We start from the raw sequence: 27,890 nt of genomic DNA on the forward strand, positions 1-27,890 counted from the left end.
ACCTCCCTATGGGGATTAGCCTGCACTGTTTACACTGGTACTTTGCAGCGCTGTAACTTGCTCGCTCAGGGGTGTGTTTTTTCACACCCCTGAGCGAGAAAGTTGCAGTGCTGTAAAGTGCCAGTGTAGCCAAGGCCTCTGTGTGCTCATGATTTCTCTGTACTGACAGTCCTTGTCCTGAGGAAATTGGCTTTTAGAGGGTTTGTATTGAGTTGACTCAGAGGGGGGCTGTATTTCAGTGGTGAGTGAAGTGATTCTTGTATGTATGTAGCTTGCAAAGTGCTTTGGGATGAAAGGTGCAGATGTATATGATTTCCCGCCCCCCCAGATGTGATATGACTCATCCAGAAAGATTAGACCTGAACTCTGTTGTTTTGTTGTTGAAAACACACACTTGCAACATCTCAATTCATGCTTTACGGAGGTCAGTATCATTACCCCATTTTACAGGTGGGGAAACTAATGCACAGTGAGGTTAAGTGACTTGCCCAAGTGACACCCACCAGGCTAGTGGCAGAGCTTCTGAGTCCCAGTCCAGTGGTCTATCCATTATACTGCCTCCCCCTTATAATGATCCTTTTGATGTAAACACTAAGGCCCACATTATCCTGTAAAAACTTACTGCACACGTGCTTAACTTTATATCCCATGAACCAAAGAATAATAGAAATATAGTGCTGGAACCAGGACCAAGTAAACCTAGGTATCTGATCGGTGTTTATCTAACCTGTTATTAACAACCTCTAATAACAGGGATTCCACAACCTCTCTTGGAAGCTCATTCCAGTGCTTAAATATCCTTATAGTTAGAAAGTTTTTCCTAATATCTACACCAAATGGGACTTGCTGTGGATTAAGCCCATTACTCCTTGCCCTACCCTCAGTGGACATGGAGAACAATTGATCACTGTTCTCTTTATAACAGCCCTTAGCATATTTGAAGACTATCAGGTCCGTCCTGCCCCTGTCTTTTCTCAAGACTAAACAAGCTTTTCCTGATAGGTCAGATTTTCTAAACCTTTTTGTTGCTCTCTTCTGGACTCTCTCCAATTTATCCATATTTTTCTTAAATTGTGGCACTCAGAACTGAACACAAGTACTCCAGCCGAGGCTTCAGCGGTGCCAAGTAGAACAGGACCATTACCTCCCGTTTCTTACATACAACACTCCTATTAATATACCCCAGAATATTAGCCTTTTTTGCAGCTGTATCGCATTGTTGACTCTCATTCAATTTTTATCCACTATAACCTTTTCAGCAGTACTGCCACCTAGGAACTTATTCCCCATTTTGTAGTTGTGCATTTGATTTTTAATACCTGAAGACAGTACTTGGCACTTGTCTTTATTGAATTTCATCTTGTTGATTTAAGATCAACTCTCCAATTTGTCAAGTTTTTGAATTCTAATCCTGTCCTCTAAAGTGCTAGCAACCCCTCCCACATTGAGGTCATCCACAGATTTTATAAGTATACTTTCCACTGTGGTTGTTAATGAAAATATTGAATAGTTTCAGACCCATGCAAGACCCCACTAAATATGCCCTTCTATTTTGACAGCAAACCATTGATAAGTAATCTGAGTAGAGTCTTTCAACCAGTTTTGCACCACCTTATAGTAGTAATTTAATCTAAACCACCTTTCCTTAGTTTGCTATGAGAATGTCATGTGGGACTGTGTTAAAATCTTTACTAAAATTAAGATATATCACATCTACAGCTTCCCTCCCATCTGCTATTTGGTTTTGGCATGATTTGTTCATGACAAATCCATGTTGGCTATTTCTTCTTCACACAGTGCACAGTCAACCTGTGGAACTCCTTGCCTGAGGAGCTTGTGAAGGCTAGGACTATAACAGGGTTTAAAAGAGAACTAGATAACCTCCATGAATTTAAGTCCATCAATGGCTATTAGCCAGGATGGTTAAGGAATGGTGTCCCTAGCCTCTGTCAGAGGGTGAGATGGATGGCAGGAGAGAGATCACTTGATGATTACCTGTTAGGTTCACTCCCTCTGGGGCACCTGATATTGGTTACTGTCATAGACAGGATACTGGGCTGGATATACCTTTGGTCTGACCCAGTATGGCTGTTTTCATGTTCTTATAACCTTATTATCTTCCAGGTGCTTACAAACTGTTTAATAATTTGTTCTAGTGTCTTATGTTGAACAGCCCTACTGGGTCAGACCAAAGGTCCATCTAGCCAGTGTCCTGTCTTCCAACAATGGCCAATACCAGATGCCCCAGAGGGAATGAACAGAACAGGTGATCATCAAGTGATCCGTCCAGTCGCCCATTCCCAGCTTCTGGCAAACAGAGGCTAGGGACACCATCCCTGCTCACTCTGACTAATAGCCATTGATGGACCTATCCTCCATGAACGTATCTAGGCTGAGAGGTTTATAATTTCCAGAGTCTTTTTTGTTGCCATTATTAAAGACAGGCACTATGTTTGCTTTATGGCCAGTCACCTGCGACCTCACCCATCCTCTATGAGTTCTTAAAGATAGGGGTTCCTTCTGAGATTGCTTCAGATAGTTCTTTAAGTATTTTAGGATTAATTTGAGTAGGCTCTGCAGACTTGAATACATCTTAAGCTTTGTCTACACTACACAGCTTTTGTCTTTGTCTACACTACACAGCTAAAAGGCACGCAATGTAGCCGCTGTTTGTCCACAGGAGAGAGCTGTCCCACTGACAAAAAAAAACGTCCACCCCCAATGAGCGGTGGTAGCTTTGTCCGCAGGAGCACTCAGGTGTCCACACCAGTGCATTTTGTTGACAAAACTTGTGTCTTTCGGGATGGTGTTTGGTGTTTTTTTTTAACACCCCTGAACTATAAGGGTTTTGTCATTCAGTTGCCAGTGTAGACAAAGACTAAGTTATCTCCAGCCATGTCCACACTACCACTTATGTGGGCAAAACTTTTGTCGTTCAGGCGCGTGACAAAACACCTCCTTCCGTGACATAAGATTTGCCACCATAAGCACTCATGTGCAGGGCACTATGTCTGCGGGAGACACTCTCCCGTGGACGTAGTTACCACTGCTCACTGACCTGAGTTTATTATGTCGACGGGAGAGCTCTCTCCTATCAGCATAACGTGGCCACGCAAGCTCTGGTACAGTGGCACTATCCGTACAGCTGTGCTGCTGTCAGCTTGTAATAGACGTAGCCTCAAATGCCTTTTACCCGGTCTTTCCCTATTTTTGGCTTATGTTCTTTCCCCCTTGTTGTTAATAATTGTATTAAGTCTCTGGTCACAATTTACCATTTTAGGGAAGGCTGACGCAAAATTGGCATTAAAGACCCTGGCCTTCTGGAGGTGGCCTATTCTTAGTAATAGCCCGGTGGAAGTCACCGGGGCTACTTGCAGTGCGTAAAGCCTTTGTGGGACGGGTGCCTAAAATTCCCAGAACCAGGTACTTACACGGCTTGCTTAGCTCTTAGATTTTAAATGAAGTAGTTGGGGGGGAGGGGGCTATGCAAGCAGGAGGAAGGAAAGTGGTGCCTCTTGTATGGCACAGGGCGCTCCCCTAAGCTGAAAGGGGGCCAGGGCTTGCTTCTGGCCTGAAATCCCCCTGCAAAGACCCACCCTGCTGGGCTCTGCCTGCGAGCTGGGGGCGGAGGGGGGAGCCGCAGCAGCGGGAGGGGAGCGTTTCTACGGGAACTGCTGACACGACCTTCTGTGCCATGTACAATCCCAGCCCCCGCACTCCGCATGTACTGCACGTTTTGGGTGTCACCCCCGCCCCCCCCGGTCCTTTGCACTTTGGTACCTTCCACCACTGAGCTCCCGGGTAAGCCCGTGAACGGGGCTGGAGCGGAGCTGCTCCGCCCCCGCTGCAAGCCGCGTCCGTCACCCGCCCCGCTGGGGCTGCTCCCGGCGGGGTCCCTGCCCCGCGACCCCCAGAGGGGCACGGGGAGCAGCCCGCCCCCACGCCTGGAGGCCGGGGGCAATGGGCGAGGCGTGCAACATGGCCTGGGGGGGGGGCAGCCTTTGGCCCCCCCCCGCTCTCTGGGGAAAGGGGGGGGCTGCCCTTTTGCACCCGGAGAAACTCGCAAAGCGGAGGAGAAATAACGAGCAAAGTCCCCCGAGAACAATCCTATTAATAAAGCAAATCTACCCCCCCCCCCGCCCCGGGAACCGTCCTACAGCTACAAAGGCAACAGAATCCATTCACTACCCCCCCCCCCCGCACATTCTCCAACAGCAGAGAAAAGGGAGAGGTGCTGGGGGGGCGAACCCCCCCCCGTTTGCTGAGAATAGAGTAAAAAGGGGCAAACAATCACCCTCCACCCCCACGTTTACCCCACCCCGCTAAACCTCCCAGGGTTAAAAAAATCAAAACCCGCTGCAAAGCCCCCGCCCGAGCAGCAACACGCCGCCGGGGTGGGGGCTGTCAGCAGGGAGGGCAGCTGAGGACAGGAGCTGGGGGGGCTCGCTCGCCTCGCTCCCCCCCCCGTCTGGCGCGTTGGTCGGGCCCGGCCCCGGCGGCTCATTGTGCTCGCTTCACGCCGGCCCAAGATGGCGGCGGCGCTGGAGAGCCCGGCCAGCCGCTAACTACAATAGAAGGAGGCGAAGGGGAGCGGGCGCCCCCCCACCCCCGTCCCCAGCAGCGGCCCCCCCCGGCCCGCCCTCTCCGAGCGGCTTCTCTAGCATGGTGCGGGGCCGCCGCCGCCTCCTCCCGCTGCCGACATGGGCGAGAGGCTGGAGCTCAGGCTGAAGTCGCCCGTGGGAGCCGAGCCGGCCGTTTACCCCTGGCCGCTGCCCGTCTATGTGAGTATCGGCCCGGCCCGGGCACCCCCCTTTCCCGCTCCCTGTCAGACCCCCCCGCCCTGGAGACCCGCTGTTCCTGCTCCCCGTCAGCCCCCCCCCCACCTGCGGTGCCCCCCGCTGCCCGTCAGACCCCCGGACCCTCTCTTCTTGCCAGACCCCCCTGGCCAGTCCCCATCAGGCCCCCCTGTTCTGGGCACTGCCCTGTCCCAGAGCGCCCCCCCCCAGTCAGACTGCCCTTGTGGGGGCACCACCTTCCCCGACCCCCCGCCTGGGCATCCCCGCTGCCCCCTGCTCTGGGCTTTCCCCATTAGGAACCCCCTGTCCAGGACACCCATGCCACAAGCCCCCCCCGGCCCTGACACCCTTCAGACTCTGCCTTTCACCGGTCACCTTCCCCAGTTTCACTTTCATGGCTTGTCACCCATAGACTGTCCCTTCTCCCTCGAACGCTCCTTGTCCCTGGTAGCTCTGCTCATCTGTCTCCCAAAGAGAACCCTTATCCTCCTTGTCCCCACCTAAATATTCCCTGCCCAAAACACCGCTCTACTCCAGGCAGCCTCTGGTCTCGCCAGGCCTAAGTAGTTTCCACGCCTTTCACAAAATCCCTCTTTTTTTTTTTTTTTTATTCCTTCATGTCTTGTATTTTCTTCCCCCAAACAATCCCCCTCCCGAGCCGCTTGGGTGTCTTTGCCTGCCCCCTGAATCCTCAGTCTTTTACTGTTCCCCAGTCATCCGGTTCCATGTTCTGAATGCTCATCCTCTCAATGGAAGAAATTCCTGTTTATTCAACTCCTCTTTCCCAGCCTTCATCCCCAGTTACTACCTTGCTGCCTGTCAGTTGCTATCCAGACACCCCTATCCCCAAGAAGCCAACACCTCCCCAGCTTCCAACCCAACCACCTTTCTAGTCTATGGAATCCCCCTGTGCCCTCAGATAATCCCATTTCCTCTGGACCCCCAACCCAAACAAACAATTCCTTTCTATAAATAAACACTCCTGATGCTGTTTGGCATTATTATATCATTATTTTCTTTAAGCCCTCTGGCACCCTGCTTCTAACCACCTTGCTCTGCTTTCCTCGGTCCCATTTCTCCATTCAGCCCAGATTTGGATAAGATATTTTCTGTCACATTCATAGTTTTTCTTTTGGGGGGGCTGTAGCAATTTGTAGCATTCGAATTACTGTAGTGTAAATAAATAACTATAGGATGAAATATAGCAAAGGGTGGGTTATTTTAGTCTGCTCAACTCAGGGTGGTGTTTCTTTAGAGGTGGTGGATTTGACCTCTAAAATTGGTTGGACTTCACAGATAAACAGGGAAGTGTTGGGAGGGGACAGCTAATGAAAAGTTTTTCTTGAAAAGTCCCCTAGTTCCTCTGACAGGTTAATAAAATGTTCAGACTAGAATGAAAAAAGATTTGTAATTTTGCAAATGTGAACTGGTGGTGATGGCGGGGGTGTCTCAACTGCTCTGACCGGCTGGGGAAGGAGGTTAAGGGTGTGGGGGAATGGGGAGAGCGATCTTAATTCCCAAGAGGGAAGGGAGGGTTTTGGAATTTGTGTGTGGTTGCATAATTGCAGCTTTCCTTGACTTTTTTGAATGCTTATTTAAATAAGTATTAATGTAAATTACTTTTTATTTTGTCTAAAGAGAATTCCAAGTCAATTTTTCTGTTGACTACACATTATAATCCACACCTTTTCTCAAATATAACACTGATTTCCTGTGTGTAGTTTTTTAAAATAATCCACATATTTGATTGCCTTTTTCTGTCTGTCTTGAATCAAAGTGCTAGATATGAGATCCTTTAAAATGAGTATTCATGTTCAAATTAGTAAAAGCCTCACCAAGGAGAAAGTTAGACTGTTTGTCTACTTATATATGGTTAGATGTCATTGCAAAACCGGTCTAGCTTCAGCATCAAATATTTATCCCCTGCCATGTAAAAACACTGTGTGTGAATTGGTTTGCAAAGAGAAAGTCAGGCAATAGTCTTCCAAAAACTGGTTTGGGTGCTGTTGGCTTTCTTTGTAGTGTTTTGGTGTTTGGACATGCTAGGACTTAGTCTAAGTATCTTGGTAATGCTGATGCAACTGCAATTATCTACTATCTTGCTTATGGCAGGGGAGACCACTGCATACATGCTTTCTGAGTTTTGGTGCTGTTGGATGTGGCTGTGGTTTCCAAAACATCCTGCATATAGGAGGACTTGCTATTTTTGATCATCCTACTCCCAGAGCCTGAGCCCTCCAGCACACACCAGTTAATGCAGCCTTTCCTGTTTCGGCAGCTCTGTCATTTGTGTGTGTGCGCGCGCGCGCTGTACTTGAATTGACAGAAACTGAAAGTTTAATAGTGACCATTTCATGCTTGTTACCACATATAATCAGTTTCCAGAGACAAGTTAATATGTAGCAATAAATATTTTCTTGCATAAGTTAAGGCTTAATCAGAAAGGAGGGACTGGATTGGTGATATTTGTTTGAATCTCCTTGCTTAAAAAAGGAAACCTGAAATTAATGTTGTTATAGCTTGTGAGGTAGGGATAAAAAAATTATCAGGGGAAACTTGGCCAAGTGTTTCTAGGTTGCATCTATTCTAAGATGTCCGAATATGCATACTCTTTTTTACAGTTCATAAAAATGTAGTGGGTTGGGTGTCTATCTGCATATGCTATCTAAGATGTAAGAAATGCAGTAGAACCCGAACATCCTGTCATTAAAGTGGCCTCTCTGGGTTGCATATTTTTTTTCCCATAGTGATACAGAAGTGAATGGTTCGTCTGGAGCTAATGAATATTTTGTACCACAGCTCTGTTGAAGAGATCACACTCCATAATATTTTGTGTTCTTGCTGGAACTTCTGCCATTGCATCAAAGAACTGTAATGCTTTAAAAAGAAATCCTCTTTGAACACTGCAGTGTCTGGCCTACTAGCATTGTACTGTACTGAACGGTAGACTTTATTTCCCTCGTTGGCTCAGACTGTAGTTGGCAGCAGGGTGTATGTACCGTTGTGGTTTCAGAGCTCAACTCTGACGTCAGCAGAACGTTTCTTAGTTTCACCACTGACTCCACTTGCTTCTTGGTATCTAGGAGGCAAGATGGGGTAACTTCAAAAATAATTTTTTTAAGGTTTTTTTTTTTTGTTGTTTAGAAGCATCCTTATTTGCAGTTTCTCAAGGTTTATACATCTCTCATAATATTGGCACAGAATTTGTTGGGGATAGGGAGAATAAAAAAACAGCACTCCCCACTAATTTATTTCTGAGGGCCACGTGAATGCTGGAGAATTATATTTGCAGTATCAAAAGTTGTGTAGGTGTTGTGGAGCTGCTGTTTGATAGCACAGTTGTGTGACTTAACGATGTATTAGACAACTTTTGCAACTTTTTATTTGTTACTACATCCAGACTTTATCTCACTTAGCAGAATGTTTATGTACCATGAAAAAGTATTAGATTAAAAATGTTCATATTAATGGTGAATTGATGGTAGCAATTTAATTATGGTATGATTGTATTATTTGTTGTAAAGGACAGTTGCTTATTTTGTGTACAATAGGAAAACTGGGATCTCCTCAGACTACTGAATTTGCATAATAGCTCAGCTGACAACTTGATGCCTGTCAAGATGTTAAAAGAAACCTGGGAGGGTGATGTGAAACGTGTATTTCCCTACAAGACTAATTAAGACCGTGGGAGGAGAGAGCAGTGGTGTTATAGATATAGCCTCCCACTGGCTTACATACAAAACTGAAAGTATGACTCTTTCCCCGCCTTCTGCTTTCCTCAAAGGAAAGGCCACGGTTTCCTAATGAATACATGGTGAGCAGTTCTGTCCATAACGCACTGTGATGAGTAAGTTGAATAGTGCATGGTGAGTAATCTTCCCCCCACATGACTCAGAAAATATTTTCTGATGTTGACCTCTGGTTTTTATGAGTGTCCTTCTTAATCAGAGCTGAGGTGGGTTTACTCTTCTGTATCACAGCGTAACTCCTTGACTCCCAAAATCCTGCCCAAAAGTGTGCTTGCATTAAATTCTCAAGTGTCTAGAATATTAAGTCTTGTACTCTGCTTCATTTATTGTATTAAAGCTTTATTTTAATGACAAATGAGAAGTTTAATAAACCTAGATAAGGTTTTCCTTACTTTCACTCTGCTGGCCTCTCACTTCACTTAGAATCATTTGCTCAAACGTCAGATTTCAGGTATATAGATTAATACGTAGATGATGTCTTTCCTATTCATACTTCAAAACATAGATACACAGGAAAAAAAAATCCTGGTTGTCTGCTGCCTCAAGATAGATACAAAAGACACAAAGTTTGGGGTCTTCTCACAAGCAAGTTGTATTTGCAAAAATCTGATGAAAAGATCAATCCCTAGTATCTCTGAGTATAAGATGGAGTTTATACTGGGGCACTATTCCTAGATGTCATTTTTTTGCTGGGTGCCATTATGCAGCCTCCTCTCAGGATGAAGCATCCCCTTCAGAACAGGGAGTAGCTTGTATGACTGTGCAGTCTGAATTTTAAACCTTCAAACTAGCAGCTGTGATGATAAATCTGGGCTGAAGAATTCACTGTTCTGTTGTTTGTGCGTGATGTTTTTATTCTCACTGCTCTCTTTCTGCTGAACTCTGATGGCAAAAATATTCCATTGGCCAGCAAAATGTCATAGTATCATTTTTGCAGCTGTTTGAGAGAGGCATATTTTGGCATATGTGTCTACTACTAAGAAGTAATGAAGTATAAGCTTGATATAGTATTGACTTTATTTGTACAGGTGAGTGGGTGCACAGCATCTTTTTTTACCCACTAGCTAGGCTGTGACACACATGATATCATTCTGTCCCTAGGAATATGTTTGCTCTGAAAGCTCAGGGGCAGGCACTAATGATTAAAATCACCACACAGCAGTGTGTCATCTTTTTAAAATTTATTAAAGGTTAACTACAGAGATGAATAACAAACCCTGTTTAAGATCTTGTGCCCACTCTGACTGTGGGAAGCAGCCCTGTCTGGAAAGTAATTGTTTGCATCAAAACTGTATCTTCCCTGACTCTTAAGGAAAGAAGCTTCTTTTGATAAAAGAGTGGACTCCAATGGTGTGCTGTCACCTAAAGTTTTCTCAGTGGGACTGGTGACGGCGGTGGCTCTCCAAAAGAAAAAATTCATGATACAGACTTCTTAATCATCAGAAGCTGTGTGTGTGATGGTGACTCACAGAGCTGGGAAACGTAGGAGCTGAACTGATACTTGTGGCGGTGGGGAACTTTTTTAAAAAAAAAAAGTCACTAATGAAGAAAAGCCTGTAGAAGCTTTAATGTCTTCCCCTTCTCTGACCCTTCAAACCCTGCATGCCCTTTGAACATTAGTGCTGAGTAGGCTAAATACGGGTAATTACTGATTTGATGATTTCTCAAGGTTGTATGGATAATAAAGTATATTGAGAGAAATACTTTCTAACCAACAAAACAAACAGAAGCAAATGGCAAAATGAGCATTGTAACACCATTAACTAACATAATTTGTTAGCATTGTTGTTGTAGCTATGTTGGTCCCAGGATACTAGGGACACAATGTGAGCGAGACAGTATCTTTTTTGGGACCAACTTCAGTTGGTGAAAGAGACTAACTTTTGAGCTACACAGAGCTTTTCTTCAGGCCTGGGAAAGAGATCTTTCCTGAACCCCTTCTTCTGGCCGTCAGATAATGCCCCCAGCTTCAGCAAGCTCATCACCAAAAGCAAGTTCCCCACAGACCAAGACACACACACCAGCTCATATCAGCACCAGAGTCTGCCTGAACAACCTGCAGACACATCTCCACTGCCACAATGATCAATACCCCCTGCAACACACCTTTCAAGGTCCATGGGTCCTACACATGCCTATCACAACATTCGGTATACCTCATCCAGTGCACTAAATGCCCCAATAACAACACTGTGGGTGAAACCAGATAGTCATCATGCTCTCGAATGAACTCGCACAGAAAAATGATGGAAGATGAAAACACCACATCACCGGTGGGGGAACACACTTCACAAAACAATCACTCCGTATCTGACCTCAATCCTTGTCCTCAAAGGAAACCTTCAGAACATCTTTAAAAGATGAGCCTGTGAGCTTAAAGTAATAGCTTTGTTAGACACTAAAAATCATGGTGTTAATAAAGATACTGAATTTATGGCTTATGACAACAATCTGTAATCCACTGACCCTCCACCTCCTCTTTTTGTTTTGCTTTATGACTGCAAGGGTGTTAAAGTGCCATTTCACCTTGAATGATCTCTTAGAATATGTGTTATCTCCTTAAATGAAACAATCTGTTCCATCTTGTATTTAGCTGTGGTGTTGTGAGGCCTGGTTTGCATTAGGAGATTAGGTTGGTACAACTTCATTGCTCAGGGGGTTTGAAAAATCCACCCCCCTGAGTGGCACAGTTAAACTGACCTAACCCCTGGTGTAGACAGTGCTAGGTTGATGGGAGAACTCTCCCATTAACCTAGCTGCTGCCTTCAAGGATGTGGATTAGCTGTGCTGACAGGAGAACCTTTCCTGTTGGGGTAGTGGTACAGCTGCATAGCTGCAGGGTGCATCTGTGCTACTGCAGCATTTTAAGTGTAGACAAACCCTCAGTACCTTTCCCAGACCCAAAGAAGAGCACTGTGTAGCCTGAAAGCTTCTTTCTTTCACCAGCAGAAGTTGATACTACCTTGCCCACACTGTCTCTATAATGTAATTTGACAATTTCCCCCCATTCTCTTCAAAATGCAAAATGAAACAAGGCAGGTACTCACAATGAGGTTTTCTGCTCTAGTTCAGAAGAAGAAAATATTGCCACCCTATCACTTTTCACACCCCTTGGGGTGCAATAGAGCAGCAATTTATCTTCTCTGCAAAGGCTCTTGTCAAATATAATTTACTGTGAGTGATAATTTACTCAGATTTCTAAATGGTTTAATTTGCAGCTGAAACTGACAACACAATACCTGTATTTGCATCCTAGCAAAAGCTCAGTGAGCAAATACCTTTCTCTAAATCCTTCTCCCACCTCCAAAACAAGAATGCCATTAAAATTAGTCAGGCTATTGTGTGAAACTACCTTAAGACCATTTCTTCTACAAGTCTGTTACTGCTTCCTTATATTTGAGATATCTGAGAGGCATTTACATGAAATGGAGGTTGTCAAAGATAGTTTTGTTGTTTTTTTTTGTTGTAGAAGAGATGGTGTTAACTCCAAGTGCCCCGGCCAAAGTTCCAAGTGTGACAATTACATTTTATTTTCTTAAAATTCCCTTCAGTTTCAGTTGGACACAATATAGAACAGTTTATGCAATTACAAGTTCTCAAAGTGTTGAGGAAAATCCATCTCACCATATGCAGCTCCCACCCTTCTCCTCCATGGCAACCCACTTATGGAGAAGATTGTCCTTTCAGGTATCAGTCACCCGGATGAATTGTGCTTCCTCTGGGAGCTTGTGAAAGATATCGTATCCCTTGGTTTGCAAGATTTATGGATAGGTAATCACCTTTCTTCCTGAACAGCCATACCTCTACTTTCACACTTCCTTTTTTCTTTCACTTCCCCAGTCTTCCTTTTTTGTTTCTTTGTTGCAGCTCTTAGACTTAACCTTTTGAGTACCTAGTTAAAACCTCCCCATGCAATAATGAATACACCTGATCAATAGTATAGTGAATAACAAACTTGTCCATTGTATTAATGACATTTTTTGATTATGTAGCTGATAGTTTGTATGTGGTATATTAAGATACTCTGAAACCTGTCATTAAGATGATGTTTGCAGTTGACTTTACTTTCTCTTCCTAACAAAAGTTGCTGCAAGAGAGAGGGGGAAAGAAGAGCTCACACCAGGAATCCATGAATTCAATGAATTTTGCAGTTCTTAACTTGCAGATGAGTAGAATCATAGAATATTAGGGTTGAAAGGGACCTCAGGAGGTAATCTAGTCCAACCCCCTGCTCAAAGCAGGACCGATCCCCAGACAGATTTTTGCCCCAGTTCCCTAAATGGCCCCGTCAAGGATTGAACTCACAACCCTGGGTTTAGCAGGCCAGTGCTCAAACTACTAAGCTAAAGCCAAAAACCAAAATTGGACATTTTGATTATACTTGCCACGTTCCATGAATTGGGCTCCTCAGCCACTTAAAAACCCTCCAATGGCAGACCTCATCCTTGCGTCGAGGAATAGCCAAAGACTTGCCGTGTAACTTCTGTATTCTGTAGATATTGTTCTTCCAATGAATAATTGTTCATTTGGTGCAATAGACGTAAATAAATGTAGCGTGTGAAGCAATTTAATGAGTATTTAACCACGTTTTATTAATCTAGCCAGTAATGTGTTTAATTCCATTATCATATATAGTGTAGAAATGCAAACATTAGAGAATTAAGGAGTAGTTGCTATTTTTAGAACACAGGATGATGGCAAGTTATGTTTTACAACAGAAAATTTAAATGATGAATTTTTGTAGATATGATCAGAGCTATGAATCACAAAGATGGTTTTTGCTCTGCCATCTTTTTTCTTTTTTTCTTTTCCAGTTTCATAAGTGAATGAGTGACTTTGAGTAAGCTATGAACAAAGGATGTTTTGGTGTCAGACTAGGGATCTGGGGAACTAATGAAAACAGTTATGTGTTGATTGCCGAAATAATCAGTAGTGTAAAGAAAAAAGCCTTGGAAAGTTCTGAAGCAGCTTCTTCCATTTAATATCCCAAATATGTTGTTAGAATCTGCCTACACTAAAAGGAAACATTCAGAAAACTTCTGTTAATCACATGAAGCTCTGTTATTGATTGCAACATTGGGAGCTCTATGGTGAAGAGGCAGTCCAACCTTTTTAGCACTGTCATGTATCTCTTTTTAGATACAAAGTTTAAAAACTGCCCTTGGCTGTTGTGTAGAGTTCTTGTAGTATGCACTGTCAAATAGCTGCTTCCTGGTCCAGATGTGGTGCATTTCAGTGTTATGGGAGGTATTCCTTCTAGTTTGGATATCAATTTGTAAAGCCCTTTGGTGTGAAAAGTGTTCAGGCAAGATTTTGATAGTATATGGTAAAATTCTGTTACCAGTGAAGTCAATGGGAGTTTTGCCAATGACTTTTGTGGAGCCAGGATTTTACTGTCTTTGAATCTTCATTAGATGGAATAAACAGGTTGGAAGGGCTTAGCCTTTGACTGAATTTTTGCCTTTAAATCAGGAATATCTTCAGATATTACAAAGTTATGATGACAATATTTACCAGACTTGAAAATTAATCTAGTCTTTGAAAGCTTTTGACAGTCTCATTACAAGTGCTGCATGCAGGATGAAGTCTATGGCGGGTGTAACCAACAAGTTGAAACTCATTGTAGATGCAGATGAGTTAAACTTTTTTGTTGTTGTTGTTTCAAGACCCTCACAAACATCTTTCTTCTCTAGGACCTTGAGGAGTATAGCTTTGTATTCTTGCATTTCTGATGTGTCCATCACTGCAATAAGCAGGAGTTAGCCTCAGATAGTTATGGTATTTCCATCTTGGATTAAATGAAAAAAACTTCCTAAAATTTAAATCAGACTGTATAAGGTACCAAATCAGCAACAGAATAAATAGGTAATGGTGTATGGATGTGTGTGTACATAAATAAAACTTAAGCGATAACAGAATTTCCTCCTCCCATTGAAAACGTATACAATTTGTAGTTGGGTTCAAAATAAATGAAATGCAGTTTGTCTCTTTAAAAACATGTAAAAAATAAAAATTTCTATTAACATTCTTCTATATAGTGGTATGTTGAAATCCGAAGGGCCCCTGTGGCTCTTGAAGTCCATCCCACTTCCCCGGAAATGTTTAATGGTTGCTTTTCACTGAAGATCAGAAAGGGTTTGTTCTCTTGGGAACTCTTTGTCACCAAAAGATGCTGAATTCATTGGAATGCATTTGCTAGGCAAATTCTGTTAACCCATTGCACAGTTCCTAAACTCTTTTAACGTTAAATACACCAGGTTCTTTTGACTAATGCCCTTGGTGTGGCTGCTATTTCAGAATTTTGAAAGAAAATGTCCTTATCCTCTAATTTTATTCTTTTTGATTACTCCTTTCCCCATTCCTGTTCCTAATGGAACTTGAAATTAACATGACTTTGACTTATTTATGTTCAAGCCATTAGCATGGTTTTGGGACTAAGTGTTCATTTGTGTCAGGAGTAACATATGCAGAACATTGCCTTTGCTTAGGTCCTACATAGAGATACAAGTTCTGTCAATGAGAACTTTTTGGCAACCGCCTGTGTGGACACAGATTGGTTTATTTCAGTTTAATTTAACCCTTTTCCCAACTAACTTGACTTAAACCAAAAAGTCATTTTTATACCGGAATAAGTGTGTCCATATCCAAACTATAGGTTTGTCAGAACACACAAGTTGTACCACTTTGGCTACACTAGTCCCACCCTTCTTATTGTGGGCACATTTTTACTGGTATAATTTTATTCCCAGATGATGGTGGTTTTTCAACCTTTTTACACTTGCGGATCCCTAAAATATTTTGAATAGAGGTGTGGACCTCTTTTGAATTTTAGACATAGTCTGTGGACCCCCAGGGCTCCGTGGACCACAGGTTGAAAACCACTACTCTATGGGAAGGAGAACAAGCTATAGCAGTATAAGCCACGTTATACTGATGTAATTGTGTTCACACTAGGAGTTGTACTGGTTACAACTATTTCGGCAGAAAATTGTACCCCCAACCAAAGTAGTTAGTACAAAAATAATGTGTAGACTAGGCCTACACTGGTATAAATGTATAACTCAATGTGTACAAGTGCAGCTTTCTCATGTAGATAAGGCCTCAGGCTCTGTTTGCACTACAGTTTACATCGGAATAAGTTACGTCACTCGGGGATGATAAATCCACTCTTCTGAGCGACTTAAGCACCAGTGTGGACAGTGCTATGTCGGTGAGAGAGCTTTTCCGGCTGACAGCTTCTGCCACTCATGGGGAAGTTAAGCTGATGGAAGAGCTCTCTCCTGTCGATTTAGAGCAGCTATGTTAAAGAACTTACAGTGGTGCAGCTATGCCGCTGTAAACTCTCTAATGTAGCCATGCCCTCAGTCTCTTGTTGGATAGATCACATATTAACAGAGAGATAGTCTCAAGGATACTTCCTTTCCAATGTGCTATCATATGAACCACTTCAGTTGCACAACATTTGCAACATGCTCCTGAGGCAGCTACAGCAATCACTTATGTGGAGATGTAAAAATATTTAATGCATTTTAGCTGTCTTAGTACAGTGTAGCTGGTGGAAACAAGAAGGAGCCAGCGCTGTATGGGCCAACAGTTCTACAATCTATATCTATCATTCCTACCCAGAATATCTATTTGGTTTCCATACCAGTTTTGGAATCTCTAATCAGGAGCATATTTTTCCCGTTAATTTATCATACTTTCAGTTAGGTTAGATCTTGGCCCCAAGTTCCTATATTTTTTTTTTAGCAAACTTTTTTTTTTTTTGGTCCCTTACGAATGCATTAATGCACTGCAAGTTTTACATGATGTCTTCTGGCCAGCTGTGTGTAGCGCTATAAATTACTTGAAGCTTTGATTGGAGTCTTCGTTGTGGTTTATGACCTTGTCATGTGAGAAATAATCTTTGAGCTCTATCTCTTTGATTTAATGAAGATAAAGAGATTGAGGGCACATTGTCTGCAGGAGGGAGTCTAGTGATGTCTTTTTGCTTTATAACCTCCTCCTTGGTGTAAGGAAACCTTAGTTACAAGGCAATTCAGAGGAAGCTTCTTGCTCCAATGTGTAAGAGAAGTATCGTATTCCAGTTGCTACACTGGAAAATAAATGACACCAACCTACTCTCAGCTGATGGCATTAATATGTCTAGCCCTGCAGTATGAAATATTGCACAGATATGACTTTTTAGCTTTCTCTTCACTTTGTATTCAGAGGATCCTGACGCATGCAAGTATGAGTTCACCAAAAATTGGTAGTGTGTATGCGCCAGAGGGCCTGAAACTTCTGAGAGAGTGACTCAAGATAGTTGCTAGCTGCACTTGAGATCTTGAGACTTCTCAATTCATTTGGTTCCCTCCCCAAACAGTGTCTCTTCCCCCTTTTCTCCATCATAGCTGGAAATGCTTCTTACATGGGGTTTCAGACATTCACCATTGTCTGTAGATGTTTGTATCCAGAATGATTCCTGTCTTCAAAGACTTAGCTGCATGTCTGCCTAGGCAGGCTGAAAAATAGACTAAAACTTTGTATGTTCTAAATCAGGAGTACACAGATTTTTGGCTGCACCTATGCCACTGGATTTTGAAAGAGAGTATCTGCATGCCACACAATAATGTGGCACACTCTCCTTCTCTTTTCTGTCCCTCTGGGGCAGCCATAGCTCAGAGTAGAACCATATTGACACTGCTTTTGGATCTACAGAAAACTTTTCCACTTGAGCACAAATGGAAGAAACCTGGGGGATATTAAAGGCACAGTTGACCCACTGATCACTTTATTTCAATGGGCAAAACAGGCTGTTTTTCTTGTCCCACCTTTGTGATGCCATTGCTAAGCAACCTTGTCCGTAGGTGACCACAAGGGTGTATGCACCTCTTGATGGTGTGCCCACCATTGTGGCTAGCTGGGCCATTTTTTTGCTAATATGCAGATTGGCCCTTTGCTATCCAAATACCTTTATCAAAGCATGAGGAGCTGCAACAGTATTCTGAGACTGGCTGAATGGTTGGGAGAGCCTGAACTGCTGTGATTTGGTGGCCAGGAGAGGAGTGGTTTCCAAAGTAAGGTCAGCTTCTGCCATGAGGGAGGTGTCCCAGGCAGAGGCAACATAGAACTAAAAAAGCATTTTTTTTTATCAGTTTGCATCAGCTGCTGCTTCCTTTGAGTTGTACTGTCTGACCTAGTGGTCACTGAAGGACTCATGAGAGACCTCTTCCTCCTGGTTTGCAAATGCCTGACCGCAACTAGCTTGCACATGCCCAAATGGTCTTGGGCAGCTCTTGCACAATTCTGAAACGAGGCTTTGGACACTTTTCTTTGGGGAAGAAGCATGTCCTAGTTGCTGGAACACTGAGAAGGGACTAAGGTGTCCTGGGTTCTATTCCTGGATCTTCCATTGGCTTGCGGAGTCATCTTGGCCAAGTCACAGTCCCTGTCTTTGCCTCAGTTTCCCCATATGTAAAATGGGGGTGTACTGACTTCCTTTGTACAGTGCTTTGAGATGTACTGATTAAAGGTGCTATAGAAGATCAAGGTGATATTATCTGTAAGACCCCTCTCCTCTGTCCAACTTATTTGTGTGTGCCCAGCCTCAGATTTTCGGTATGCCAAACCACCCCCACTGGAAAAATCTGTCTCCTGTTTGTATTTCAGAATACCCCATAGAACCCTTACACAGGGCATAATGTGTTTAAAGCACTGTACAGACAGTGACTAATCTCATAAATGTTATCCTCATTTTACAGATGGGGGGGAATAGGTAAGTAGGTATTTATGCCATCTTAAGCTTTAGAAAATGTAGCCCTCATGAGACTTGCTAAAAATGTAGACTGCAGGACAGTTGCATGTCCTTTTATATTTAGTTCATTCTCATACATCTGGAAGAGTGCTAGGATGTGGTTTCTCATTTCAGGTCCTGCCAGCAAAGCATTTTAATTAGTCATTGTTCCACAAACAATTAAATGTTCGTGGAACAATGACTAAAGTGACACATTCACAAATTTAAGAAATAGCTTTTTGAGATTCATTTTACATTAAGAACCTTTTTATCTTTAAAGTACCACCCCTCCTTCATAAACATACCTGGGTGTCTGTGATGCTACGCTATCATGATACCTAGAAATAATTCTGAAGTCCACACCTTTAAGATTTAATATGGGAAGGTTTCTTTAAAGTGTAAATGGAGGGAAAATTTGTAGAGAAGGTTATGTAGTACTTCCTATTCAGTATTGCAACACTGGCCTTCATAATAACTGGGTAAATTGCAGCAAAAGTGTTGTAATAAACTGTCAAAGTTTGACATTTCAGTTTGATAGTATAGGTTTCTAATTCAGTTCTTTTCATTGGAAATTGCTACTGTATTAAAAACACAAACATAGCCTTTTACTGAACTATTTTACCTGTCTGATCACTACTGTCTAGTGCAGGGGTCAGCAGCCTTTCAGAAGTGGTGTGCCGAATCTTCATTTATTCACTCTGATTTAAGGTTTCGCATGCCAGTCATACATTTTAACGTTTTTAGAAGGTCTCTTTTTATAAGTCTATAATGCATAACTAAACTATTGTTGTATGTAAAGTAAATAAGGTTTTTAAAATGTTTAAGAAGCTTCATTTAAAACTAAATTAAAATGCAGAGCCCCCCGGACCAGTGGCCAGGACCCAGGCAGTGTGAGGGCCACTGGTTGCCTACCCCTGGTCTAGTAGTATTGTCCACTACTGTGTTTGACCAGTGCTTAGTCCAGTGGGGCCCAATTCTTGGTTGATTCCCAGGTCATACAGTAATACTGTAAACATGATTAATCCTAGTCTAGATAATGAGAAATGCAGATGAAGATTGCCCTTAAAAGTTTGGTTTTCCATGAATGACAGTCAGAGAGAACTTCCTAAAAGAAAATGCTCAAACTTTTCAGACAATAAAGAAATAAAAGTATACTCTAATCACAACAAGCAATTCTGACAACAATAAGGAAAGGGAGTGGAGCATGGGATTGAGACCCATGTTCTAGTCCCTGCTCTGAACTTTCATAGGCCTTGTTAATAGTCAAGAGTTCCACTATTTAATTTTAATTGAATTTAAAAACTGGTTCAGAATGGTGAGGCTATTTGATTCATTTTAAACCAAGATTCTATTAATTTTATCTTAATTCAATAAGGAATCAAACTAAATCAGAATAAACCAGTTTAAATTGACTTGAGTTTACACATCAAACTGGATTTGCACAACGTAGTTTAACTAAATCCGTTTAAAATCACGCACTTAATTCAATTGGTGCAATTTGCATAGAGACAAGATCTCAGTGCCAACTTGGGCAACTCACTTTTTTCCCTTGAGGTCTGATCTACACTTGAAAATTAGATATGTTAATGTTGCTCAGAGCTGTGAAAAATGTCCTAGATGCAGCTAAGTTGATGGAAGTTTTCTTCTGAGAAGTGCATTAACTACCATTAGTATAGGAAGCGTCTATGCCAGGGGTCGGCAACCATCTTTTAAAAAGGGATAATTCTTTGTCTCCCTCACAGGAATGTGGAGACTCACGGTATGTCTACAATACAAACACTACAGTGATGCAGCTGCTGCAATGGAACTGGGCCACTGTAGTGCTTTAGTGTAGAGTTGCCTGCAGTTATACTAACAAAATACACTGGATACTCTGTTTGGGGAACTGGTTTAAGATAACACAGAAAATAATCCGCTGGTATCAGCTGCATTTCCACTGGGCTTGCCAGTTTAATTGTACTGGTATATATGTATACTGGCAAACCTTTTCAAGTGTAGATATGTAGGCTGGTATTTTCAAAAGTACCCAGCATTGACTGGCCTGCTTCTTTGAAAATCCAAACCCATGATATTGTGAAGTGCTTTGAGGTCCTGTACAAGTACTAAGTTTTAACAAAATACCATCTGAAGTTGGAACAACTTGATATTTTTCTTTTGGGTACTCAAGTCTGCTGAATCAGTGACCACATGATTTTCTTTTTCAAAGTAGTTGAGACAGATTGACTTCTGAAGCATATGGAAAGGAGCAGCCATGTTTATGGAATAATGACTTTTTTCCCCACTGATGCTCCTTTTCTTCATGCAAATTATACTTTAAAAAAAAAAAGATTTTAGATAAATTAATAGGGACTAATTCTGCCTGTAGATGCTTATGCTCATGCAGGGCTCCTATTATGGCCAACAGTATATGTACCGGGGCATAACTGGACTTTCATATTATGCACAATGTGTACATGTTACTGTCATAATAAAAACCCTCTGTTTGATATGGAAGTAGGTTGTGTTTTTTTCAGTTGAAGAGCAGGAAACCTGTTTTATTTAAACTTCTCCAGTGTTAACCTCTTGCTGCTTTCTGTTGTAAAGAACACTGGACCTATAGAGGAATATTATTTGATCATGGGCTATTGATCACTGATGGGTGCACATGACATTTTAAATTGTATGCTTTACATGTGTGCAGAAATCAGTTGATCCTTGATAGGATAATTTTGAAATCTGAAGCTACACAACTGTAGCCTCTAATATTATTTAAAACTTGGCAAAATAATATTAAATTAAACAAAAAGTTTATTGATATAACTTTGACTTGGGTTTGAACCTAATGTTTTAAAATGGTCTAAATGCCATTCTTTGTGTGCCTTGCTATGGTTAAGGCGGTATTACAGCCTATGGGCTGCAGCTGATTACTGCTTTGAGGCCCTAGCAATAGCTACCCCCATTAGGGAAAGGGCTGTCTCTTTTCATTCTCTGTTTGTGCAGATGAGGTGCAATTCCCCTATGGAAGGTGGCTGCCCTCCCTTTCTTCTTGGCTTTCTTCTTGAACTAAAAGATTTTATTTGGAGTTAACAGCCATAGTTAGTTCATCCCATTCATTTGGAATACAGGAATGTGATTAAAAATAACTTCTGTTTTTTGAATTTCAATGCCATTGAAGCAGAATGAAGTAAATTGCTAAATTGTATGCTGTTTTGCCCCACAAGTGAGTTTTCTGGTGTGTGCAGTTTAATTACAGAGGTACTTATTTGCACTGTTGAGGCTGTTAGACCGTTGAGTCCCATCCACACTGGCATTTCACCAGTTGAGAATGGTACAGTGGCGGATGATGTGATGGGTAGCATTGCTTGGAGCAGGCATGATCCAAATGTGATCACCTGTGATGTGTTAGGAGCATTTATGTGTGTAGAGCTATGGAATGTTACAAAGCATACAAAGAGGAGGACATGGTGGTTAGTAGGTCAAACTTCACTGCTTAGCCAATTACTTGGTTTCTGGTTTCCTTTGTTAGTTTTACTCCTTAGGTATTTTGTGGCTGCTGTCACCCCTGGAAAGTTCTAGGATTTTCACATCTGCGGCCATGTCTACACTAGCACTTATGCTGGCAAAACTTTTGATGCTCAGGGTGTGAAAAAATCACCCCGGAGCGACATAGGTTTTGGCGGCATAAGCACTCATGTATATGGCACTATGTTGGCAGGAGATACTCTGCTGCTGAGGTAGCTACCACCAGTCATTGAGCTGGTTTTATTTATGTTGACAGGAGAGCTCTCTCTTGCCTTAGCAAAAAACAGCGAGCGATCTTTAAGTGTAGACGTGGCCTGAGTCTGAGGTTACGTCTGTACTACCCGCTGGATGGACGGGTAGTGTTCAATGTATCGAGGATCGATTTATCGCGTCTTGTCTGATGCAATAAATTGATCTGCTAATCGACACCCGTACTCCACCTCGGCAGGAGGTGTAAGCGGAGTCGATGGGGGAGCCGTGGCAGTCGACTTGCTGCCGTGAGGATGGCCAGGTAAGTCGTACTAAGATACTTTGACTTCAGCTACGCAAATAGCGTAGGTGAAGTTGCGTATCTTAGTTTGAACCCTCCTGCTAGTGTAGCCCAGGAATGAGACTGCTGATCCCAGACAGCATGATTCTTCACAGTTACAGTCTCATGTTCTGACATTCTAAAAATAAAACCCCTTCCTTGCAGTCTAGAGAGCAGTTTCTTTCATACTTCTGCCTGAGTCAGTAGGCTAACAGATGTTTGCCCTTCCTTATCTCTATCCCCTTTCATTGTCTCCTGAGATTCCTGTTCAAGCCAGTACCTAATTAACATATTACCTGCAGGTTGCATGGCATGGGGATTTTCTACCACAGTATTTGTCCTTTGTCCCATGCTGAAATTGGTTTTTAAAAATAAGACTTAATGTTTTGAAACCAAATTTAAAACTGAGTATGTATAATAGGAAACCTACATATCCCCAAATTTGGCTGTGAGAAATACGGATTTAGATTTTGTATAACTTCCAGACTACTGAGAGAGAATTCAGAGATCACTAAAAGTTATAAGCTGTGTGTGGTACGCATGGGACTAAGGCCATGTCTACATCTAAAATTTTGCAGCGCTGGTTGTTACAGCTGTATTAGTACAGCTGTATAGGGCCAGCGCTGCAGAGTGGCCACACTTACAGCAACCAGCGCTGCAAGTGGCGTTAGATGTGGCCACACTGCAGCGCTGTTGGGCGGCTTCAAGGGGTTTTGGGGAAGGCGAGAGCAAACCGGGAAAGGAGACCAGCTTCGCCGCGGTTTGCTCTCGCGTTCCGCGAACCACCCTGCAAACCGCAGGGAAGGAGACCTGCTTGTTCGGGGAACGCGAGAGCAAACCGCGGCGAAGCTGGTCTCCTTCCCCGGTTTGCTCTCGCGTTCGCCGAACCCCCGAGCAAGCAGGTCTCCTTCCCTGCGGTTTGCAGGGTGGTTCGCGGAACGCGAGAGCAAACCGGGGAAGGAGACCAGCTTCGCCGCGGTTTGCTCTCGCGTTCCCCGAACAAGCAGGTCTCCTTCCCTGCGGTTTGCAGGGTGGTTCGCGGAACGCGAGAGCAAACCGCGGCGAAGCTGGTCTCCTTCCCCGGTTTGCTCTCGCCTTCCCGGAACCACCCAGCAAACCTCAGGGAAGGAGACCTGCTTGCTCGGGGTTCGGGGAACGCGAGAGCAAGCCGGGGAAGGAGACCAGCTTCGCCGCGGTTTGCTCTCGCGTTCCGCGAACCACCCTGCAAACCGCAGGGAAGGAGACCTGCTTGTTCGGGGAACGCGAGAGCAAACCGCGGCGAAGCTGGTCTCCTTCCCCGGTTTGCTCTCGCCTTCCCGGAACCACCCAGCAAACCTCAGGGAAGGAGACCTGCTTGCTCGGGGTTCGGGGAACGCGAGAGCAAGCCGGGGAAGGAGACCAGCTTGATTACCAGAGGCTTCCTCAGGTATGCTGGGATACCTGCTTATTCCACGGAGGTCAAGAAAAGCGCTGGTAAGTGACTATACTTGATTACCAGCGCTGGATCACCAGCGCTGGATCCTCTACACCCGAGACAAAACGGGAGTACGGCCAGCGCTGCAAACAGGGAGTTGCAGCGCTGGTGGTGCCCTGCAGATGTGTACACCTCCTAAGTTGCAGCGCTGTAACTCCCTCACCAGCGCTGCAACTTTCTGATGTAGACAAGCCCTAAATAATATAGATACTATATGTATAAGTGATCACTATGTCACAAATGCATTCTATCATGCGTCTCTGATCACTTTGCCTGCAGTCTGCCCTTGAACAACTTTTAAAATTTCAAACATCCCCCATTTTTCTTTTAAATCGTCTGCATTTAAATGTTTCTTCTTTTCCTCAAATGTGGAATTGCTTACCCACAAGCCCTTCAAAAATTACCCTGCCTGAGGCCCAGGATGGGAAATTCAGATCTTGGAAGCTCAGCATTTGCTTTTTGTTCAGGAAAGTCTCTTTTTAATTAAAAAAAAACAAAAAAAAAAACTTATGACACTAGGTTATTTTTAGAGATTTCTGTGGCGCCTTCTGAGCCCTTTACAGTTGGACTCTTGGTAACTATAGCTCTGGGCTTTGCAGGATGGATACAAAACACTATTTAGAACCCCCCATAATTTTCCTAAAACAGACTTTTCTGTAATGTGGCACATGCACAACGGTTTTATTGGCACTCGTATGGGATGAGACCTGCAGAACTCGTGGCTTTACCTAAGTAATATGGTATTCCAAACATATGCTAGTAGAACCTTTGTGTCACACAATCCTGTGTGTGTATGTGTGATGTAATGGACAATTTCAATGACTTTATAGTAGTAGAAAGGCTTTGATGTAGCTGGTGTTTGGTGTTGCCAGTTATTAATCACTAGTATCCATTCTTATTGTTTAGCTGATAGTTTATTTTAAAAAGCCGTTTGCTGATTTAGACTCCTATTCCACATATGGAGACGTGAGCATGTGCCAAATGCTCAGTGGATGAAATCAACTGTTTGTTATGTAACTTGCATTCAAACACCCACCTCGCACTAATAATCCCCATTGACTATAACATTTCTTATTTTCAAGAAGTGATGGTGACATGAGTGGAAGGGCAGTTTTTAAAAACTGTTTAGTAGTCTGTGGAAACTCAAGAAAACTTAAGAAGCTTTGTCTCTTGAGAAATGTACATTTTGAATATATTAACTGGGCTGGGTGGCAATTAAGGACTCCTGCCTCTGTGTAACTCCTAATCTACTTTAGAAGGTGGAGTCCTTTTAATCTTTGGGGATTAATATGAATGGTGTTCTCCAGATATCTGTTTGAAACTGCTTCTCTTCTCTCTTCCCCCCCCCTTTAATTTCAGGACAAACACCATGATGCTGCTCATGAAATCATTGAGACAATTCGGTAAGTGTTCAATGTAGAACTGGACAGAACCTTTTTTTCCCATGTTGGCATTACTGTATGTCTCGAATTAGACATTGGGAGGGGAATCAAAATACAAAGGAAGACAGCAATCTAATTATGCTGTAGCAGAACTAAACCCGTACACTAATCAGAGTTGCATTACAGTGCTGTAAAATGTTTCTATAAAAATGTTTTTAGAGGTGCACGTAGTGCTCAGGTAATGCGGTAACTTCTCCTTCCCATGCCCGCAACTTAATCTTAGTCTGAAACAAACTGTTCCAGTCTGTGGTTGTTCTAACTGAAATTGTACAACAGTACCAAATTGTATGTTTTATTTATAATGAGGATTTTAAAATTCAGTCTTTGGAGACATAAGGCTAGGAACTAAACAAACAAACAAAAACAAAACATCACCACCACCATCTACATCTCTTGTTAAGTTCTGGCCCAATTTAAGCTTACACTGTTTACTTTTATTTCTTAAAATATTTCACTGTGGCTACAGCTGTACAGTGCCACTGGCACTCAGAATGGTTGGGAGGGCTGCCTACATGGGCATTCCAGGGCTAGTGGAGCTGCATCAGTGGGAGGGTGTGGCTGAAATACTACTGTGAAGAAGGCTGCGCGTAAGAGGGTTGAATGTTTTCAGGCACCATTACAGCCACACACAGTTGTGACACAGCAATAATTCATACTTGCTGTGGTTTTGGCAGCGTTAGGAAAAATTTGCTGGGCAGAAACAGTCCCTAATACAACTGGGTTTTTTGTTTATCCTCAACAAATAGTCCTATTTTAAAATTGTTTTCAAGCATACTTGGCCTGTGTTTGTGGATAGAAAATAATGTTATCCATGTTAAGAGACCATGGTTTAGCCTGGTTCCTTGACATTTCTTTTTTCAATCCACGAAGGCTTTGTCTAAAACTTTTTCAACCATTGCTGACAGCATTTCAGCTGTAGTAACATTAGTAAGGTTGGGAGCCCTAGCTTTCTGGCTCTGACACCTGTTTTCAGTAGCGCATCAGTTAGACATGCTCTGAGCAGGTTTAACTGATGCGCTGCTGAAAGTGGCTACTGAAGTAGCAGAGTCACCTGCACTAGTACTTTGTATGTGCACACCAGCCAATGGCAAGAAGAGTCAATGCTAGAACACAGTTGGGCCACAATCACATTTCACAGCTTTATTGTAAAAATGGGGATTTCTGTAGTGCCTACAGGGCCTTAAACTTCTGTAACTATCAGTCTTACCCATGTACCAAATTAACCACAGTGCATACTTGTTGCTTATGCTAGTAAGCTGTCCTGTGGAAGTGTGAAGTGAGAGGATATAGAGCTGACCACTGGCTTGAAAATTTGTGATATGAACAGTTGTTTGCTGCACACTGGCCTAGTTTGCTGGGAGAAAAATTGCAGAGATCAAAAACGTGAGGTTTTAAGGAGGTGTCTTCATTAGAAGAATAGCAAGAAATGTAGTTCACAGATACTTACCGTTATGCCTTTTTTGTAAGGTGCTGAATGTCCTGAAGAGAAATATTAGTGATTTAAGATTAAGTCATTTGGATACTAAATGTGCCCCTCTCTCACATTGGCTGTTCAGGACATTTTGTACACTTTTAGCCTATTCAAAATAAAATCAGGTCATCTTTCAGCATAGTAAAGTGAGGAAAAGTGATTTTATAGAAATGGCATTTTAATCAACAGATCTGCTTCCTGTACACATACAATCATGTCTTCTGACTTTGTCTAAAATGTGGTTCTTTTTTGTTGGATATTTGTGCTACTATTAATTCCACTGAATAGTCAACACAGAGATGTGGGAGAGAACCTGGAATTGTTATCAGTAAATCTATTAAGATAGGGTATGTCTATTGTGACAAAGTTCCTCTTCTATCTTGGTGGGTCCTGTGCTTATTGGTGGATTTGTTTGCCTTAGAGATTCACCATGTGAGTCAGGGAACAGCCCAGAGACCTTCCCCCTTTGGTAACTCACAGTCCAGGTCAATTCCTCCTGTTTGATCAGGAATTGGGAGGTTTGGAGGGAACCCGGGCCTACCCTCTACTTTGGGTTCCAGCCCACCCTTGTGGACTGCAGCTGTCTATAGAGTGTCTCCTGGAACAGCTATGTGACAGCTATAACTCCCTGGACTACTTCCCCATGGCCTCCTCCCAACGTCTTCTTTATCTTCACCACAGGACCTTTCTCCTGGTGTCTGATAATGCTTGTACTCTTCAATCCTCCAGCAATATGCCTTCCCACTCAGCTCCTAGTGCCTCTTGCTCCCAGCTCCTCGCATGCACACTACAAACTGAAGTGAGATCCTTTTTAAACTCTGGTGCCCTGATTAGCCAGCCTGTCCTAATTGATTCTAGCAGTTTCTTCTCAATTGACTCCAGGTGTCCTAATTAGCCTGTCTGCCCTAATTGGTTCCAGCAAGTTCCTGCTTGTTCTGGAACTGTCCTTGTTACCTTACCCAGAGAAAAGGGATCTACTTAATTCTGGGACTAATATATCTGCCTTCTAACACTCTCCTGTATGTGGGGCCTATTTCTGATCTGCCGTCCGTTCACATATCCAGGCAGAGTTCCTCTGGGCAGCATCCATTGACTCCCTTGATGCTTTCGAAGAGCAGTAGGCGCTGTCTGGGGTTCTCTGCTTGGTGTCCCC

General features: G+C 43.0%; 1 protein-coding gene across 5 annotated transcripts in view; it reads left to right on the forward strand.

The window, feature by feature from the left end:
* Positions 1–4,583: 4,583 nt before the first annotated feature.
* Positions 4,584–27,890, forward strand: part of DOT1L (DOT1 like histone lysine methyltransferase) — a 93,433-nt gene continuing 70,126 nt past the window's right edge. For 2 of the 5 annotated variants that reach the window (XM_050934349.1, XM_050934348.1), the window contains exons 1-2: positions 4,590–4,781; positions 25,184–25,227. In XM_050934349.1, the coding sequence (XP_050790306.1) occupies positions 4,701–4,781; positions 25,184–25,227 (125 nt within the window). In that variant the 5' untranslated portion in view covers positions 4,590–4,700. Of the gene's footprint in view, positions 4,782–8,500; positions 8,663–25,183; positions 25,228–27,890 lie in introns of those variants that run through there. The other 3 variants (XM_050934351.1, XM_050934347.1, XM_050934350.1) reach the window with 3 other exon arrangements.

The sequence above is a fragment of the Gopherus flavomarginatus genome, chromosome 24 (assembly GCF_025201925.1).
Source record: "Gopherus flavomarginatus isolate rGopFla2 chromosome 24, rGopFla2.mat.asm, whole genome shotgun sequence".
Lineage (NCBI taxonomy): Eukaryota > Metazoa > Chordata > Testudines > Testudinidae > Gopherus > Gopherus flavomarginatus.